Here is an 18,452-nt window from a genome sequence, read left to right on the forward strand (position 1 = left end):
TCTGCAAAATATATTGCTAAAGGTGAGAATTCATTTTTCCATTGATGATAGCGAGCTGTGCAGACCCTGGGGTAACAAGCACACCCATGCAACGATGCTCCCTCTACCATGCTACACAGTTGGGATAAGGTTTGGATCTTAGTGTTCTGTGCCATTTTTCCTCCACACATGGCCTTGAACTTTGGTGTCATCTGTCCACAGAATATTTTGCCAGTAGTGTGGTGGAACATCCGAGTGCTCTTTAGCAAACTTCAAAAATGCAGCAATGTTTTTTTTAGACCAACAGCTTTCGCCTTGTTGTTCTCCCATGAACCCCATTCTTGTTTGATGTTTGACGTGTGGCAGATTTGTGACCAGATGTTGGCACGTGCCAGCGACTTCTGCAAAGTCTTCAGCCGACACTCTTGGGTTCTTTTCACCCCATTGACCATTCTGCACTGCGCCCTTGCAATCTTCTTTACAGATGATCAAAGTTAGATTACAGTGTTTACAAATCACAGGAGAAAAGCCCAGCCATGAAGAGTGAAAATCTGTGAGGAATTGACACTCTCCCCCAAAAAGTTTAGAATTACTTATAGATGTCATAAGATGCCGGCAAAGCATGACATAAAGCTCCTTAACTCACGTCAACACAGTTTCAGCGCACCAAGATGGTACAAGATGGCGCCAAAGCTATATTTTTACATTAGATATGGCTCACAAAAACAGCAAATAGGTGATTTATTTTTATTTTTTCAGCAAAAAAACAAGTATAGGCTCCCCTCCCCCCCCCAAAAAAAAGAAATCTGCGAATAGGTGAATCCCTAAGTGGCAAACTCTAAATATGTGGCTGAACACAAAACAAAAAAGAAAAAACAAATGTAGCAATCGGACAAAATCTCTAGGACGAGTTAGTCTTTAAAAAGGAAATGGACACGATGACCCTGACAAGGCCACTTCTCGCCAATACCATAGACTTCCTGTGTCTTCTATGACGAGGGGTTCAACTTCCACACACAATGACAAAAACTCAAATGTTTCACAGTTCAGTGTTTCCCATCGGTCTTAAATGTGAGTGAGGTCCCAATTTGCTAGGCATCAGACAAAATATCTAGGACAAGTCCATCTTTGAAGGACCCTCGGAAATGGCCAAAACGACCCCAAATTGACCACTTCAAAACAAAATGGCAGACTTCCTGTGTGTTCTCATGTTTTATGACAATCCATCATACTTGGCTGCCATGCACTGCCCACACGCAATGAAGAGAACTCATGAAAAAAATACGTGTGGTTTGAAGTGTAAGGCAGGTGCATCATTTCTACTGTTTCATCATCTTTGCTTGTCTTCCTCTTTTCTTCATTTTGACTCACTGCAGGGGTCCCACTGCACCAGGTGCTGATGTTACACTGATGCAACGTTTCCTTCTATGGTGGAATTTACACACGGGCATCATGATCGCTGTATGCGCTCCAGCACTTGTGTAACGCTGTATGTATGCACTCCAGCAGCTTTGTGTCACCTCCACGAGGTCCTGAGGTTCCACTGATACAACTGTAGAGTTGTGTAATGCTACTCCCTAGACAACACATTAGGTACATATATGAAAAAAAAAAAATATATATATATATATATCCAGTTTCAACACCACTTATCCTGGTTAGGGTCACGGGGCGCTGGTGCCGATCCCAGCTGTTAAATGTTGCATAATCTTGACACCAGCAATCAATCAGTCACTGAAACAGTGTTTCAGTTGAAATTTAATTTAATGGGTTCACTTACAATTCATTCATCAAAAAGCTTTTCTCCATTTTCAAAAGTGCAATGATCTTTTTTTAATAAATTAATTACAATATAGAATATGATTATCATAGAATAAATTTTAAAAAAAAATAAAAAATCATACCCGTTTGCAGTGTAGGAGAAATAGCATTTGTAGGAAGCGGCAGAAAACACAAAAAGCCATTCAGGTGCTCAGCATTGATCCCAAAACCCAGAGATGAAACCATAACTTCTCAATATATTATCATAAATACATAGATTTTAAATTAAGACAGATTTTGCTGCAAGTGTGCAATGGGCTGATAACATCACAGTACATTAAGGACGGGCTGAGCGCTCCAAAAAAAAGGTGTAGGCATGATTGGAGTTAGCTTAAGAAAGACATTCCACCAAGGCAGCCATGTTTACTAACGTTTCTGATGGCTCAACGGAAAAGGCTTCGTCAGTCGCTCTTCTTCGCCGACGTGTTTTTGGCTTGGAGGGACCCGCTCGACGCTCCGTTGGCAGGAGGCTCGAGGGGCTCTTTGGTCGGCGCGCCAGCAGCGCTGGTATGTGTTGGCGCGCTAGCAGCGCAGTTATTTGTTGGCCCAGCGGTGAGGGCGGCATACGGAGAGAAGCCGGCGAAGAGCGTCTTGTGGAGCACCGACTCGATGGGGGCGAAAGGCGACGTTGCGGAGCCTGTCAGCATCATTCTCGTCTGGAAGATAAATAATAAATAATTGAAATAAACACTGCACCAAGGGAAAGAGTCATCACTGAGTAAGTGTCTTGAATGAAATACAACCCCAATTCCAATGAAGTTGGGACGTTGTGTTAAACATAAATAAAAACAGAACACAATGATTTGCAAATCATGTTCAACCTATATTTACTTGAATACACTACAAATATATTTAATGTTCAAACTGAGAAACTTTGTTTTTAGCAAATAATCATTAACTTAGAATTTTATGGCTGCAACACGTTCCAAAAAAGCTGGGACAGGGTCATGTTTACCACTGTGCTGCATCACCTTTTCTTTTAACAACATTCAATAAACGTTTGGGAATTGAGGACACTAATTGTTGAAGCTTTGGAGGTGGAATTTGTTTCCATTCCTGCTTGATGTACAGCTTCAGCTGCTCAACAGTCCGGGGTCTCCGTTGTCGTATTTTACGCTTCACAATGCGCCACACATTTTCAATGGTAGACAGGTCTGGGCTGCAGGCAGGCCAGTCTAGTACCCGCACTCTTTTACTACGAAGCCACGCTGTTGCAACACGTGCATAATGTGGTTTGGCATTGTCTTGTTGAAATAAGCAGGGGCGTCCATGAAAAAGATGTTGCTTGGATGGCAGCATATGTTTCTCCAAAACCTGTATGTATCTTTCAGCATTAATGGTGCCTTCACAGATGTGTAAGTTACCCATGCCATTGGCACTAACACAGCCCCATGCCATCACAGATGCTGGCTTTTGAACTTTCCATAACAGTCCGGATGGTTCTTTTCCTCTTTGGCCTGGAGGACACGACGGCTAGAATTTCCAAAAACAATTTGAAATGCGGACTCGTTGGACCACGGAACACTTTTCCACTTTGCATCAGTCCATCTTAGATGAGCTCGGGCCCAGAGAAGCCGGCGGCGTTTCTGGGTGTTGTTGATAAATGGCTTTTGCTTTGCATAGTAGAGTTTCAAGTTGCACTTACGGATGTAGCTCTGAATTGTATTTACTGACATTGGTTTTATGAAGTGTTCCTGAGCCCATGCGGTGATATCCTTTACACATTGATGCCGGTTTTTGATGCAGTGCATTCAGTTTTGGTTTTCGGCCTTGCCGCTTACATGCAGGGATTTCTCCAGATTCTCTGAACCTTTTGATGATATTATGGACCGTAGATGATGAAATCCCTAAATTCCTTGCAATTGTACGTTGAGGATCATTGTCCTTAAACTGTTCGACTATTTTCTCACGCACTTGTTCACAAAGAGGTGAACCTCGCTTCATCTTTGCTTGTGAATGACTTGAGCAATTCAGGGAAGCTCCTTTTATACCCAATCATGGCACCCACCTGTTCCCAATTAGCCTCTTCACCTGTGGGATGTTCCAAACAGGTGTTTGATGAGCATTCCTCAACTTTCTCAGTCTTTTTTGGAACATGTTGCAGCCATAAAATTCTTAAGTTAATGATTATTTGCTAAACACAATAAAGTTTATTAGTTTGAACATTAAATATCTTGTCTTTGCAGTGTATTCAATTAAATATAGGTTGAACATGATTTGCAAATCATTGTATTGTTTTTATTTATGTTTAACACAACGTCCCAACTTCATTGGAATTGGGGTTGTATGACATGATTGAGAAATGACCCATAAATCACTCTAGCGCCTCTCTCTGGCACAATAAATACATTGCTGCAAAAACCTAGAAAATCTGACATTTATTCAGAGTTTGGTTTCTATGGATTTCCCGTGTTCCTGCTGGAGATTTTGTTTATTTTTAAAACAGCAGTCCAAAATGTACGTGCCTGGTGCATGATCGTCAACGAGGGGGGGGGTGAGTGCCCCCCCCCCCCCCTCCCCACCCCACAGAATGCCGCCCTGGGCGGCTGCCATATCAGAAACCGCCAACCGCCACTGCTCAACTCACTCGTGACTCTAATGAGGACAAGCATTACAGAAAATGGATGGATGGAAGATTGAGCCAGCAAAATGCAAATACTCATCAGCATGAGCTTAAACACTTCCCCAGAATTGAAAACACCATCTTTTTACAAGGAGTTTAAATATTTGTTTCGACGCAAAAGCTACATTCTGTACATATTTTATTTGGTTTTCATAAGGCAAAGGAAGAGTATTCATTTGTTATTCATTTTAAAATCTGGCAGTTTTGAAAATCGAATTGAAGTGTTTTTAAGGATCTGCTGAAACCTGCATTCATGTGTGCAACTGGCCAAAACGTTAACATAATGCACACATAATACATGTAGTATTTGCTTCTCATTAGTGGAGAGCAAGTGAGATGAGCATTATTATAAAGTGAAAAGAACAAAATAACAAACAGCAGGACAGACAGGAAATTCAATCTTCCGAAACGCCTCGGCATACATTTGTGATGGATCGGAGGTGAAAGGCGCTGTCGGGTTTCCCAGAGGAGGTTTGGATGACGCAAGGCTACGAAAATGATGCAAAAGCGCCCGCCCAGAGGGTGGCAAAGAGCCAACAAGGCCAGCCGAGACGGAACCTTTCCGTTATGGGTTATGGGGAAGATGACCACTGAAGTTTGGGGTCCCAATGTTTTGTAGCAACGGTCGGCAACCTATGGCCCGTGGAATATATATGGTTCGCCATGAAATCTGTAATACATTTTCTTTTGCATTTCCGCTTAAAAATACTATACTATAAAACCTATAAAAAGCAAAACACTGTCGCAAAAAGTTCCATTTCCAACTTTATGGTTGTCACAATTTTACTCTTTTCGCTTTCACTAGTACTGTTTTTTGGTAGGATCAAAAACAAATAGAAAAATCGGAAGCACTTTTCTAATAAATTATAAAAAAGTCAAAGTACCACCATCGTGAAAATACAGTAGCATAGTAGGCCTAAATGTCCATCAAAATTAGCGGTTTTACTCCTTAAAAAAACATTTATTTTTGTAAGCCACTGTAACGTTATGTGCAGTATGAATAAGGATGTGCTTAAATATAAGACCATTTAAAAATACTTAATGATTCAAATTTCATGTATATAGCACATAAAAGTTTAATAATTGTACCAAACTAAATGGAAAAAAAAAAGGTTCCTAAAGACCCAAATGCATTGAACTCAAAAGTTAAATAATAGTGAAAGTGTACTGAGGCAGGGATTCGTTTGCGTACCACTTGAGGAAGAGCATGTACTACTAATGCTACACATACCACATTTGGAGAATCACTGAGCTATAGCATAGCATTTGATGCAGCCTGTCATGATATTTAAAATGATTTACATTGTCAACAATCCTGACTTATTGCTACTTTGTGGACAATATTCCCTCGCTTATCACAATGGATAGGGACCAAGTCCTACTGTGAAAAGCAAAACTCCATGACTAATTTATGCCTCTCTAAAAGTTTATAAATTGCTGAGAGATGCCACAAGATGGAGCCAAAGCGCTACCTTTCCATTAGACAAGGCTTTGGCCTGTCCAATAAACTTCAAAGTCAACAATCCCCTTACTTCCTTGGCACCAAAATATCACAAGATGGTGCCAAAGCATCACATCGATATTAGACATGGCTTTGCAAATGAGTTTTCATTGAATAACAGATTGAAGAATTCGCTGATATGCGAGGAAATGTACTTTATAGACACTTTAGCCATATTGTAGTAATACGTTTCATTCTGCTCGACAGTTATCGTTAAAAACTATCTTATGGTTACCACAAACAAAGCGCACAAAAGCTCCTCATACATAATAATAAAAATGTGTTCCATGGTTGTGACTGACCTTGTTGACTACAGTGAAGGTGGTGTAGATGAGCATCAGGTGGTGCGTGTGTAGAGGCAGGTAGCGAGTCTGCTGCAGAGCGAACAGCACCGCCCCGATCAGCGTCACCTTGGTGGGGCTTTGACACACACAATAAAAACTAGAATCCATTCATTGATCTTCGAGAATTTGATTGATAGTTGACTAATCGTATCTTAAAGCAATCAAGTCAAAACGGAGTGCACTATGTGGCTGCAACTGGTAGAGGTGGTGTAGATTCATGCTCAATTTAGTTGACTGTAGACTAAAGACTGTAAATATATGAACTAAATCATGGAAAATATTATTATTTTTTTTTTTTTAAACTATAGTTTTTTTAAAACACAAAACACATTTTTTAAACAAATGTAAATGTAAAATTCAAAATATTCAATTACAAATAACTAGAATAAAAAAGACAATATTTGTAAAAACTGGGTAAATATTTGTAAAAACTGGGTAAAAAAAAAAAAAAGATCAGTGACAAAATACTTCTAATAAATAATAGAAAATCAATTCAAATAAGAAATATAAAAAGATCATGCAAAAATTACAAACATATTTTCTAAATAATATTAAAATATCTTTCAAGATCATTACTATATATATATATATATATATATATATATATATATATAGTATATAAATGTACAAACTAAAATAATGGAAAATAATTTACATAGACTACAAATGAAAGAGTAATATTTTATGAAATGATGCACAAAAATATATATTGTTTCAAATAAATAACTGATGGATAATTAAAATTAAATTGAAGCTGAAACAAGAGTAAAAAAACAAAATAAAATTATACATACAAATAAATGTATTAATGCTTAATTTTCTGACATGCGCCATTAAGGAAATTCACCAACTGCGCATTCTACGATTAACCAACACTCTTTTTATTTGCACGGGTGGGACGGTGCGCGACTGGTTAGCACATCTGCCTCACAGTTCTGAGGTGCCGGGTTGAAATCCGGCCTCACCTGCGTGGGTTTTCTCCGGGTACCCCGATTTCCTCCCACATCCCAAAAACATGCATGCTAGGTTAATTGAAGACTTTAAATTGCTCGTAGGTGTGAATGTGAGTATGAATGGGTGTTTGTTTACATGTGCCCTGCAATTGGCTGGTGACCAGTTCCAGGGTATACCCCACCGCTTGCCCGAAGATAGCTGGGACAGGCTCCAGCACGCCCCCGACGCTGGTTCGAAAAATGGATGGATGGGTGTTTGTTTGCACTACATAAAAACTGAAAAAAAAAATGTTCTCCAGAAGAGAACCACAACCTACTGTAAGTACCAAACTACGGAGACTCACTAGGACATTTTGAGGAGCTCGTTGGTTTCCGGTTTCCACACGCCTCGGACGAGCTCCTCAAAGTTACTAAGCAGACCTCCTCCAGCTCCTGGTGGACACAAAAGTCAGGCATGGTTGTGTTATGTGCCGACATTCCCCATAAAACTACATGTTTCACGATACTTTAAAGTGATTAATCACTATTAATGGTTATACTTTGAGTTTCCTGAATACCTCTGGCCCAGCCAATGGCGATCATGACCAGAAGTCCGTCCTTGTATTTGCTATGCGCCTGCGTGACTCCACCCAGCACTTTCCACGTGCGTGTCACTTCCTTCATTCCCGACAGAACCAAGCGCAGAGGGAGCAGGGCTGCGCAGCCGTACACCAGGTCCAGGGGGCAGTAGAACACGAGGTACCTGTCGGCCCCACCATAGGAAACTGTAGTCAGACAATGGCGCTAGTACCATCTTTTTCCAGCCGAGGGTGGTGGTGATTCTTAAACTCACATTTTCAGTAGCAACAGAACTATTCTCACAAGTTCTCCTGCTCCACCTGTTCAACGCAAACAATATTCTGATAAAATTACAAATATGACGGCATTTCTTTGTTTTTCAAATAAATAATGAATTTAATATTATGTAATTTTATCTGAATATTGTTTGCGTTGTACTTTAAAAAAAACAACTCAAATTTAAAGGGGATATATTACATACAATATTTATATTTGTATACAAATAGTTGGATCTCTGTCTCATACTCAGAAATAATATGACCTTTGAAATGTATATAAAACGAAATGTATATAAAACGAAACCAAAAAATTGATTTGAAAAATACTTTTCTGGGTTTTTCATAAGCTTTGGGGAAAAAGAAAAAAAAAAAAAAACTAAAACCCTGTCTTTGTTTTTCAAATATTTTTTTTCCTCAAATCAAGATAGTGTATAATGAATACCTAAAAAAGGCTTTTTATCTGCATCTGTATTTTTTTTATTTGCGAAAATCCAGACTTGAATAAAAGGTTTTAAAATAATTGGCAAAATAAATAATAATAATAAATAAAATAAAACACAATAATTTGTCTGATTTTCAGACCAAAAAAAAGTATAAAATAGCAAGTCTGATCAAGTTAAAACATACAGTATATCTTGTTTTTTACAGATAAAAAAAATAAACAATTAATAAAAGAATAATTAAAATGTTGTTTTCTGACAAAAATCTTAATTACATAAGTGTTTTTTTTATTAGAAAAACTATAACAATGGCCTCTTAGTTATTCAAAAAATGCCACAAATTCAGTATTAAATTCAGTCTCTGCACAAGTTTTCAGCACTTAGCTTCCAACATATTTAATGTACAATATTTAGAAACAAAAAACAACAATGGCTTTGGTGCAACTTTAAACATTACCATTAAGTGCAACTCCATGTGTAACCAGCAGAGGGAGACACAGTCTTCAACGTTTAAAGATGAAAGCTAACTCCATGAAAAACTTCTGCATCCTTTTTCAGAAGTATCAGTCAGCGTGACACATTTCATGCTTCTTTCACAGGAAATTGGACAATTATAAATACATGTAAGAGTCGACAACACTATCATTGTTGATCATTTTCATAGCTCTAAGGCTTTTATAGCCTCGATGTATGAAAAAAATATGTCTATGGTTTATTCTAACTTTTGTGATTTTACTGTTGTTTAACTTAATTTACCAGACGAGCGAGGCGAGCAGAACACTGGTGCTGTTGGACAGCGGCGCCACGGGCGGTTCGGCCAGCATGATGCCGGAAAGCACGGCGCCGCCGAAGCAGTACAGCATGGAACTAAACCAGCAGGCCAACGGGCTCACGCGGGACACTTCCAGAGCTCCTGTAAGGTAAAGTAGTACAGTACATATTCGCTAGAGCCAAGCTAATAAACGCAGCATACAGTGAAGTCTGGGTGAGTGAATTCGGGCTCAAAGTGCGTGGCTGATTGCATCCAGTTAAACGCTACTCAATACTGCCTCCTGTTGCAAACACTGGACTCCCTTTTTTCCAATTTTAAACCATTCAAATGCCATTTAACAGGACATCTTGTGACTGTCTAACACTGAATAACATTCATTTCATTACGGCAGCAGCCTACAATATCAAATACAAGATATATATATATATATATATGCACACAAACAGTGGGTATAAAACAAATCTTGATTGTTCGCAACTACTATGAAAGTGTGTCACAATTTTGTAACAACAGGAACATGCGTGTTGAGAACCACTGCATTAGACCATTCAGTCCCAGCTCCACCTGGCTGGAGCACTTGGCTAGACCTTTAGATAATCGTGGGAATTAACCAGAGATTAAAGACTGCAAGAGAACCTTGGTGAATTTGGAAAAAATAAACCTCCAGCCCATCCAAACAGCAGTTTTATCTTCGGCACCATCGTCAGCCATGATTTTTTTGTTAACTTTCAACAATTATAAAGGCAAAGGTCACAAATGGGATATTCTCATTTTCCTGCTTTTATCGAACACAACAATAGCTCATTTGGTTATTATTTGTGGATTAGAGGTGCAACAATTCATCAATTGATCAACAACTAATCAATTATCAAATTCATCTTTTTATAATCCAATCATCTTTTGAGACATTATCTTAAAATTGTCCAAATACTCGGAATTTCAGCCACTCAGCAGTAAATATTCTCAGATTTCTGCAGTCCGCCATGAAAGAAGACTGATTATCTTTGTGTTTCATCAAAATAAGACATTTGCAAACATCTGCTTTTACTTTGGAAAAAAAAAGACCAACATTTTTGCCTATGTTTGGACATGTTACAGAGCAAACCAGCAAGGGAAACATATTGAACAATTTATGTTTTCTGCACTGTAAATTTTAAATAATGTCCAGATTTTGAAAAAAAGGCTGCAAATTAAAAAAAAAGTCTTTTCACCGCTTAATCGAAAAAATAATCAACAGATTAATCGATTATTAAGATAACAGTTAGTTGCAACCCGAATGTAATTTATATCAGTGATGTCAAAATTTCACCATTTTGACCAACGAGCAATGCAGCACCTTACTGTACCCGGAGAAGTAATTACATTACAGTTACTTCAGCATACCAATAACAAACACTTTACAAAAAAAAAAATTACAATTTTTTTAACAAGTCCTAATTTGTGGCTAGTGACTTGAGGAGCCCACCTGACCAAGAACTTTGTTACTTGTGAAATCAAGTAATCAGTAGAGTAACTTACTTTTAAGTTCAAGTAATCAGTAAAGTAACTAAGTGACTTTTTCAAGGTTCCGCTCGTAACTCAAAATACTCGTATCGCAAATCATCATTGAATTGAATGGAGAGGCCATTAATCCGTTACAGCCTTCGCCCCCAAAAAACAACAAAAATCGTTGTCATGGTTATTTTAAATAGGAAAGCATTCCATAATATTGTACTTCATAAACACATACAGTAATGACATAATTCAATAGAATTAACATTTTTTGTCACATTGCATTGATTGTATGCTGCTCCTTCTGGTGTCCCTGCCTTGGCCACATGGGAGCAGTATAAGAAAGACATCTAATGTTCATTGAAGTGTAAATCCCACTTGAGTTCTAGGCAGGATGATGCAGCAGCCAGTCATGTTGCAGCTGGGTGTGTCCTGCCTCGAGCTCACGTATGCTACTAATATGACCGTAGTCATTCGACGCAAAGTAAAGATCTTCTCTGAGCAACAAGTCAACAACAAACTGCTATAGTTCTATTTGTTGTCAAATCAACAACATTTGCGACATCCACTCTCCTTATCCTCAACATCTCACGTGTTCCGTGGGTTCATTTTGATTGATTTCAAAGAAATCAGAAAAAAATAACCTTTTGTGTTTTATCTGGTTGTGCAAATGGGAAGTTTTGTTATCATTTCAGTACAGGTCAGCGGTAGACACTCAGGTTTCTGCCACCTGGAGGTATCCTGCTGTCTATGGTTTGCAAACACTCTGAATTGGTCTAGTCAAGCATACCGCCACCATCATTATTGAGTCCACTCTCGTCATTCTTTAAATAACAACATTCTGTTGTTCCCAGTAGTCTGTTCTCCATCTTAAATGACCCACATTAAGTTACTTGGCCCCCAACAGACTGAAAACTCTAGTCAAATAGTCTCAGTCGTTTGTGCTAGTTTGTACTGTTATTACCGTATTTTCACGACCATAAGGCGCACCCCCAGGAGGTATATATTGGCTACGGACCCCCGAAAATGGCACCTACGAAGAGACACGCTTACAAAGCACAGTTTAAACTGCAAGCTATCAGTTACGCGGAGGAACATGGGAATCGAGCAGCCGCGAGAGAATTCAAGATCAACGAATCCATGGTTCGCAGGTGGAGGAAGCAGGAAAACGCCGGCATCATTCCTGAACAGCCCCCCGGCAACGAGGCTGACGAGAGCGAACCTGGCATGTTTGATGGCGAAATTGCCAAGTTGTTCGTTTCGGATACAGAAGATGCAGACTTGGATGGATTTATGGATGAGGATTGATAAAAAAAAATACCGTGAGTCTCTGACAGACTGTTGACGGGCCCCACCATGTGTTGCTGTTTTGGTCAGCAACAGCACTTCAATGGGCTCATTTAACTAATGTCTGTGTGGGAACGATCGCCTCTATGAACTGAGATAATTGCAGTTACTACTTGAGAATTACAGTCATACCAGTTCTCTGTCCTGACAAGAAAATGGGCGTGTCTATTTGAAGGGGTTTAGTTGTCTCAAGTGGATGACTGGAACATACCTGTAATCAGTGACGCACACAACATTGTGGACCACATGTCAGAGTTAACTAGTACTATAGTTGCGAAATACACCATTTCCACATAATGCAGGATTACAACATGCGGAGAGTCTCCACACTTTAATTCAACTGAGAAACGGTTTACAGGCCCAGTAGGTGCTACTGTTTTGGTTAGCGACAAGAGTTCAAATGGGCTCAGCAGTGTTACGTCTGAGTGTGAAAAACAGTGTCCATAAACTGTGAAAATTTATTACAGGAAGTACTACCATTTTTGTTTTTTACTTTTTGAGGGAGGCGTTTATTTGTCAAAAGCACCCAACGGTAGCATTCATGCAGCAGTGATGCCCAAGTAACTGTGCACATTAGTGTGCCATGGGAAATTACCCAATTGCACAAATGAATATTTATTTTGAAACAAATAATGCACCTTTGGTCATTTCTCTATGCCAGTGACATTTAGTGACAGGCAGTATGATTAAAGGCAGAAGGTTCAGCACTAGGCAGACAGTACAATTAACTTTTGTAAGACCTGTTGCTATTCATACAATAGAATACAGTTCAGTGTTCAACTAAACAGGCCTGTATTTTTGTTTGGTGGTGTGCTGTGAGATTTATCTCATGTAAAATGTGCCTTGGCTCAATAAAAGTTGGGAAACTGCAGTAGGGAGATGGTCACTATTTGAGGAAAGTTTTTTTTTTTTTTTTTTTGCTCCCCCGGGAGTCACTGACAGGATTTGAAGTGTGTGCGCCCAAAATGAGGGAGGATTAAACACAGGAAAGAAAGAGAAAGTGAGGAATTGCCGATGGCGTTCCTTTCCTTTTTGGGAACAAGAAAAGTTGCCTTCAAGTTTTATTGCAGTGTAAATATATGACACTGCTCAGTCTACGCGCACATTTTTGCTTGTGGTGCATTCGCTTACCTCCCTCATAAGCACGTTGTCACATGTGCATCGAGATGCTCATAGTGGGGTTTCAAGAACAACGGGTGAAAAGGTTACAGGCGCTGGGATGCTTTATGAGGCAAGTTCCAAAATAGACCACGCTAACTGAATGACAACGGACTATGTGTGCGTGCAGTTGAAGTCCACCTGTTCTTTGCGCCATTATCACTGTGATATAATGTCAACGGGGAGGCGCATGCTTGGATTTTTGCACAGTTACACACTCCCAATACATCTGAGCACTTCTTGTTGCCCTTTAGTTGCTGTCTAATGAAAAGCATGTACAGCCAGCAGATGCTTTTTTTTGTTGTTTTTCCCGATAAAACCAACTTGCTTTGCAGTGGACAGTGTCCTATTACGTCTCCTGCATAAACTGGACTAACTTGTTCTCAAGTGGGAGACACAAGTGTATTTACCCTCATTAGTATTTCATAACAGATGACAGTCAGAGTTTGCTTGCTGAAAATGGACAAAGACATCACATGCATCCAAGTACTGATCTGCACCCAATTGAAAACTTGTGGGCAGTTCTTAAATGGGAGATATACAGTGAGAGAAAAACAGTACACTTCCCGGAACAATGTCTGGGACGGTGTGCTTTCTGCTGCACAGAAACTGGATCCACTACAAATCAAGAAACTGACAGAATCCATGGATGGAAGGCTTGTCACCTTTATTGAAAAGAAGGGTGGCTATATTGGTCACATTTCTATCTATATACTGTGTATACTCTTGATGTTATTATTTGTACTTTCTTTTGGAAGCACCGCGGGGGGCCCTTGAGTACCGTAATTTCAATCCTCTGCATGCGTTACGCATATAGAAGAATTGACAATAAAAGCGCCTTGAACCTCGAACCTTAAAGTGCTTCCTCTTCAGGCAACATTAAGACACTTGTCACTCCAGGTTATCTTATTTTAATAAACAAACAAAAGATCTGACAACAGCAATATTACAATATTAACAATAACAAGCTAATTTCGCTAAATCCAATCATATTTTTTTTAAAACAGCAAAAAACATTTTAGTTATTTTTTTGCGTTAATGAAAAGTATGCCGGGATTGAGGAACGTGGATGTTAGCATGTCTGCCTCACAGTTCTGACTACCCAGGTTCAAATCCGGCCTCCCCATGTGGAGTTTGCATGTTCTCCCCGTCCCTGCGTGGGTTTTCTCCGGGCACTCCGGTTTCCTCCCACATCCCAAAAACATGCATGGTAGGTTAATTGAAGACTCTAAAGTGCCCGAGTCATATTCCCATGAAAATCTTCACTTGTCACTTTCTAAACTTTTGATTTCACCATGTTTTTGACAAGTATCTCCGTTGGCTGCAGGAAGTGCTTCTTCAAATCAAATAGACACGTGTCACTTGTGGAGGCTTCATTTAACAAACCAGCCAATTACCAGCCACCTTGGATAACAAGCAATGTTTCGAGGAGGTGATTGACAAACATTTGATTTCACTAAATTAAGTCCGATTGATTTTTCCAGAAAAGAAAAAGTTTTTTGCTATTGCAATAAATGATAAATGCCAAGAATGTATCTCCATTTTTTTCCCCTCCCAAAGCAGTCTTGTTCAGTTCAAAGTATTGTGCTGCTTTAAGACATTTTCACAAAAATCTATCATCCATTTCCAAAGTTTTTCAACTTTTACAAAAGTTGTTTTATTCAATACGTTTTCGGAAAAGCACACATTCACAATTTTTTCACACAGACATAGTATATTTTCAAGAAAATCGGTTTCTCAACTTTTTTAAAGTTTTTAAGAGGTGCTGTTTTTCTGTTTTTATCCGATTACGTCGGACGAATGTGCTGCGAACATATTTAAATTACGGATGTGTACCAATAATCTGTCTGCATTAGCATTTTCCTTGTGATTGTCGGCAGTAAGATTGTTATGTTTGAAGTGTGCTGTGTTGGTCATACACCACAAACACACACACACACACACACACACACGTTAGCGGTGCCTTATTTTTCCAAACCAACTTTTTCCAGTATTTGGGATGCAATATTGTCTCTATGGTGCCTCAGTTATCGTAAAATAAAATCATCCACGCAAAACTGAGTTACAGACGTTTTTCTGCCGGGAGGCCTGTAATCAGATCATTCCAATTTCTCGAGCTTATCTACGTCACTAGCAAAGATCTCCGCCTACCTCTCCGCTGCAGAGGCCGCGCTATAAACATAACAAACACAATTGCTCTCACAAGTGGGTCTTCTACAACCCCAATTCCAATGAAGTTGGGATGTTGTGTTAAACATAAATAAAAACAGAATACAATGATTTGCAAATCATGTTCAACCTATATTTAATTGAATACACTACAAAGACAAGATAGTTAATGTTCAAACTGATCAACTTTGTTGTTTTTAGCAAATAATCATTAACTTAGAATTTTATGGCTGCAACGCGTTCCAAAATAGCTGGGACAGGGTCATGTTTACCACTGTGTTACATCATTTCTTTTAACCACATTCAATAAACGTTTGGGAACTGAGGACACTAATTGTTGAAGCTTTGAAGGTGGAATTCTTTCCCATTCTTGCTTGATCTACAGCTTCAGCTATTCAACAGTCCGGGGTCTCCGTTGTCGTATTTTACGCTTCATAATGCGTCACACATTTTCAACGGGAGACAGGTCTGGACTGCAGGCAGGCCAGTCTAGTACCCGCACTCTTTTACTACGAAGCAACGCTGTTGTAACACGTGCAGAATGTGGTTTGGCATTGTCTTGCTTACGATTAAGAGGATTCTAATGACAGTATGGAGGCAGAAATTTGTTTTTACAAAATACACACAAGAGACCCTTTGTTGCATTTACAACTCATCAGCCCTAACCTGGAAAATTTTTGTCAATTTTCCGAACTTTTAATCTCATCACGTTTTTTAACGTGTACTGTTTTTCGGCTGAATGAAGCACATTGACAATTTTTTTGTTTTTATCCAAAGACATCAGATGCTTTGTGCTACTTTAAACATATACTAATAACTGGGCCTTATTTTAGCATTTTTTTTTTTGTCTTAAAGTTAGCAAGGGCCCAATTATTGTATGTCTTTAAAGATTATCATGAGCGGTTGTCCTGCGGTGTGGTGCATGTTCTCCGTGTGATTGTGTGAGTTTACTCCGGTTTTCCTCCCACATCCCAAAAACGTGCACGGGAGGTTAATTTTATTTTAGGTTTCTCCCCACCCCCCAAAAAAATGATTTTGTATTTTTCCCCCTCTTCCAATCAAAGTCAGGAAAGGCTGATTATTATTAAAATATTATTTTTAATGAGATTTTCCAATGTGGTGTGGTGTGTCACACAGTTGTGTTACTTCCCCTTCAATTTCAATGTGATTTAGTACAATGTTTATTGAGTTTGTGTACATAACGTCATTTGCCAGAGCTGTATGGTGTTAAAAGTCTCGAAAAGTGCTGTAAAGTTGACCTCGGTCCAGCATTGCATACTGTTATCATGCATTTCTATTTGCTGAACACACTAATTATCATAATGACTACTAAGAGGATTAAAATGAGAGTCTGGAGGCGTTAATTTGTTTGAAAAATACACAGAAAAGTACCTTTGCTTTGACAGCAGCATTTGAATAACACGCTTCAGGCTTTCCACTCAGCGAACTCGTCAAATAAGTGCAATTATTGTTTGTTTGGGGATGTTAGGGACCCTGTTCGTAAGAACACCGTTTCTTACCTGGCTGCTCCCTCAGAGCCATGACGGACGTGACGTAGTGCGCCATGTCAAAGAAGGGAAACATGGACAAGTTGGCCAGTCCGTGGGACAGCTCGTCCAAAGAATCCATCATTCGCCAATAAAGTTCAACAACTTAATGTTTTTGTTGCTGTTTGTTTGTTTTTTGTTTTTTTTTAAGGCAAGGCACCGGTCCAACTCGAAGCATCCAAGTGAGCGCCTTAGCTTGATCAAAGACGTACTTCCGCCATGGCGTGAATACAACAACAACAAAAAAAGAACAAAAAAACCAAAGTTAGTCTCAAGGCAGCTATAAAATTTAAGCACGGAGGTCGCCGTTGGTCACCGGGCAACAGGTCGGCTCAAACCCGCGGTGCCCATATACCCTGGCGGTAGAAGTTTGTGACGCTGTCATCGTCACATAGAAGGAATTCCTGCTCCGTCTTCCGCCATGGTAGCGACGCGGCAGGGGCAGCTACAGCCGCGTTGCGATTGGCTCGGAGGTAGAGGGTTGAGCCAATCAGGTATCAGAAAGTGTCAGACAACACCCCCCCCCTACCTCCATCCCCCCCACCCCCACCCCCTCTATCTCCTGTGTTGCAGCCTCCTCGCTCCAATTGGGCGACAGAGGTGGAGACGTGGGGGACAACCTGGACAGGTCACAAGTCCATAGTAGAGCACACATTGACAAACAACCATTCCTGGCCAGTTTTACAAAATGAAGTTAGCGTAATGCGCTTGTTTATGGAATGAAAGTGGAGCAGAAATTTGAACCTTAACCTCTCGACTGTGATGCATATATGCTAATCGTTATGCAAAGACCACGCAATACAGACATATCGATAATTGATCATTGTGCATCAATAACTCAAACATTACCAATGAAAAGTAATTACCGTATATACAACATGCCACTAGGCATGCTGGGAATTCTGCGCCCACTTCTCCTGGCGCTACAGTGTACGTATTGTAAATGTTAAAATTGTGATTTGGACAGATGCGAGATGGTGGAATTTATGCATGTTGCTCAAGTTCCAAATTCTAGTCACGAGAATAAAATTCCGTGAAATTGATCTAGAACCGCCACTGTCGATGTCACCACTACAAAATGTGTTGTTGTCAGTTCTGTGTTGATAATCACTAATGTTTAGTATTCATGTTAGACCTAGTCTTCACAGAAGCTGAAGAAAGAAAGATAGAGAGAAAGAAGAGCAAAATTTGGACCATCATCTCTTTGTAAAACCTGTACAACTTGATTCTACCAAGGAATATATACGAATTCGTTAGTATAGTTTACCGTGTGAAAATGTGAAGGTGTCATGTGGTCAGTGTTATGGTGACATCGATTGGTTACTCAAATGCTATTTAATAAAAAAAAAAAAAGTTGGGGAGTTTTAAAATCAGGAAATGAAAGTAAATGTCACATTCAAATACCACCCGAGCAGCAAAATAATTCATTATTAAATATGTCCAGTATCTCATTAGAATTGCTAAATTGTAG

The 18,452-nt window shown here is 39.4% G+C and overlaps 1 protein-coding gene across 1 annotated transcript; it reads right to left on the minus strand.

Moving 5' to 3' along the window:
• Positions 1–1,719: 1,719 nt before the first annotated feature.
• Positions 1,720–17,419, minus strand: tmem38b (transmembrane protein 38B). Its single transcript, XM_061747312.1, has 6 exons — positions 16,955–17,419; positions 9,254–9,410; positions 7,779–7,963; positions 7,566–7,653; positions 6,227–6,344; positions 1,720–2,456 (listed from the first exon to the last, which is right to left on the minus strand). The coding sequence occupies exons 1-6, from the start codon at positions 17,064–17,066 to the stop codon at positions 2,202–2,204; spliced, it is 915 nt and encodes a 304-aa protein (XP_061603296.1). The 5' UTR covers positions 17,067–17,419; the 3' UTR covers positions 1,720–2,201.
• Between the last annotated feature and the right edge of the window lie 1,033 nt (positions 17,420–18,452).

This window comes from Phyllopteryx taeniolatus, chromosome 15 (assembly GCF_024500385.1).
Source record: "Phyllopteryx taeniolatus isolate TA_2022b chromosome 15, UOR_Ptae_1.2, whole genome shotgun sequence".
Lineage (NCBI taxonomy): Eukaryota > Metazoa > Chordata > Actinopteri > Syngnathiformes > Syngnathidae > Phyllopteryx > Phyllopteryx taeniolatus.

Coding starts and splice junctions, on each gene's coding strand:
- tmem38b (XM_061747312.1), bottom strand. CDS start 17,066: ATGATGGATTCTTTGGACGAGCTGTCCCACGGACTGGCCAACTTGTCC. Junction 7,654..7,778: donor CGCCATTGGCTGGGCCAGAG/GTATTCAGGAAA, acceptor TGTGTCCACCAG/GAGCTGGAGGAGGTCTGCTT. Junction 6,345..7,565: donor GAGCTCCTCAAAATGTCCTA/GTGAGTCTCCGT, acceptor TGTGTGTCAAAG/CCCCACCAAGGTGACGCTGA.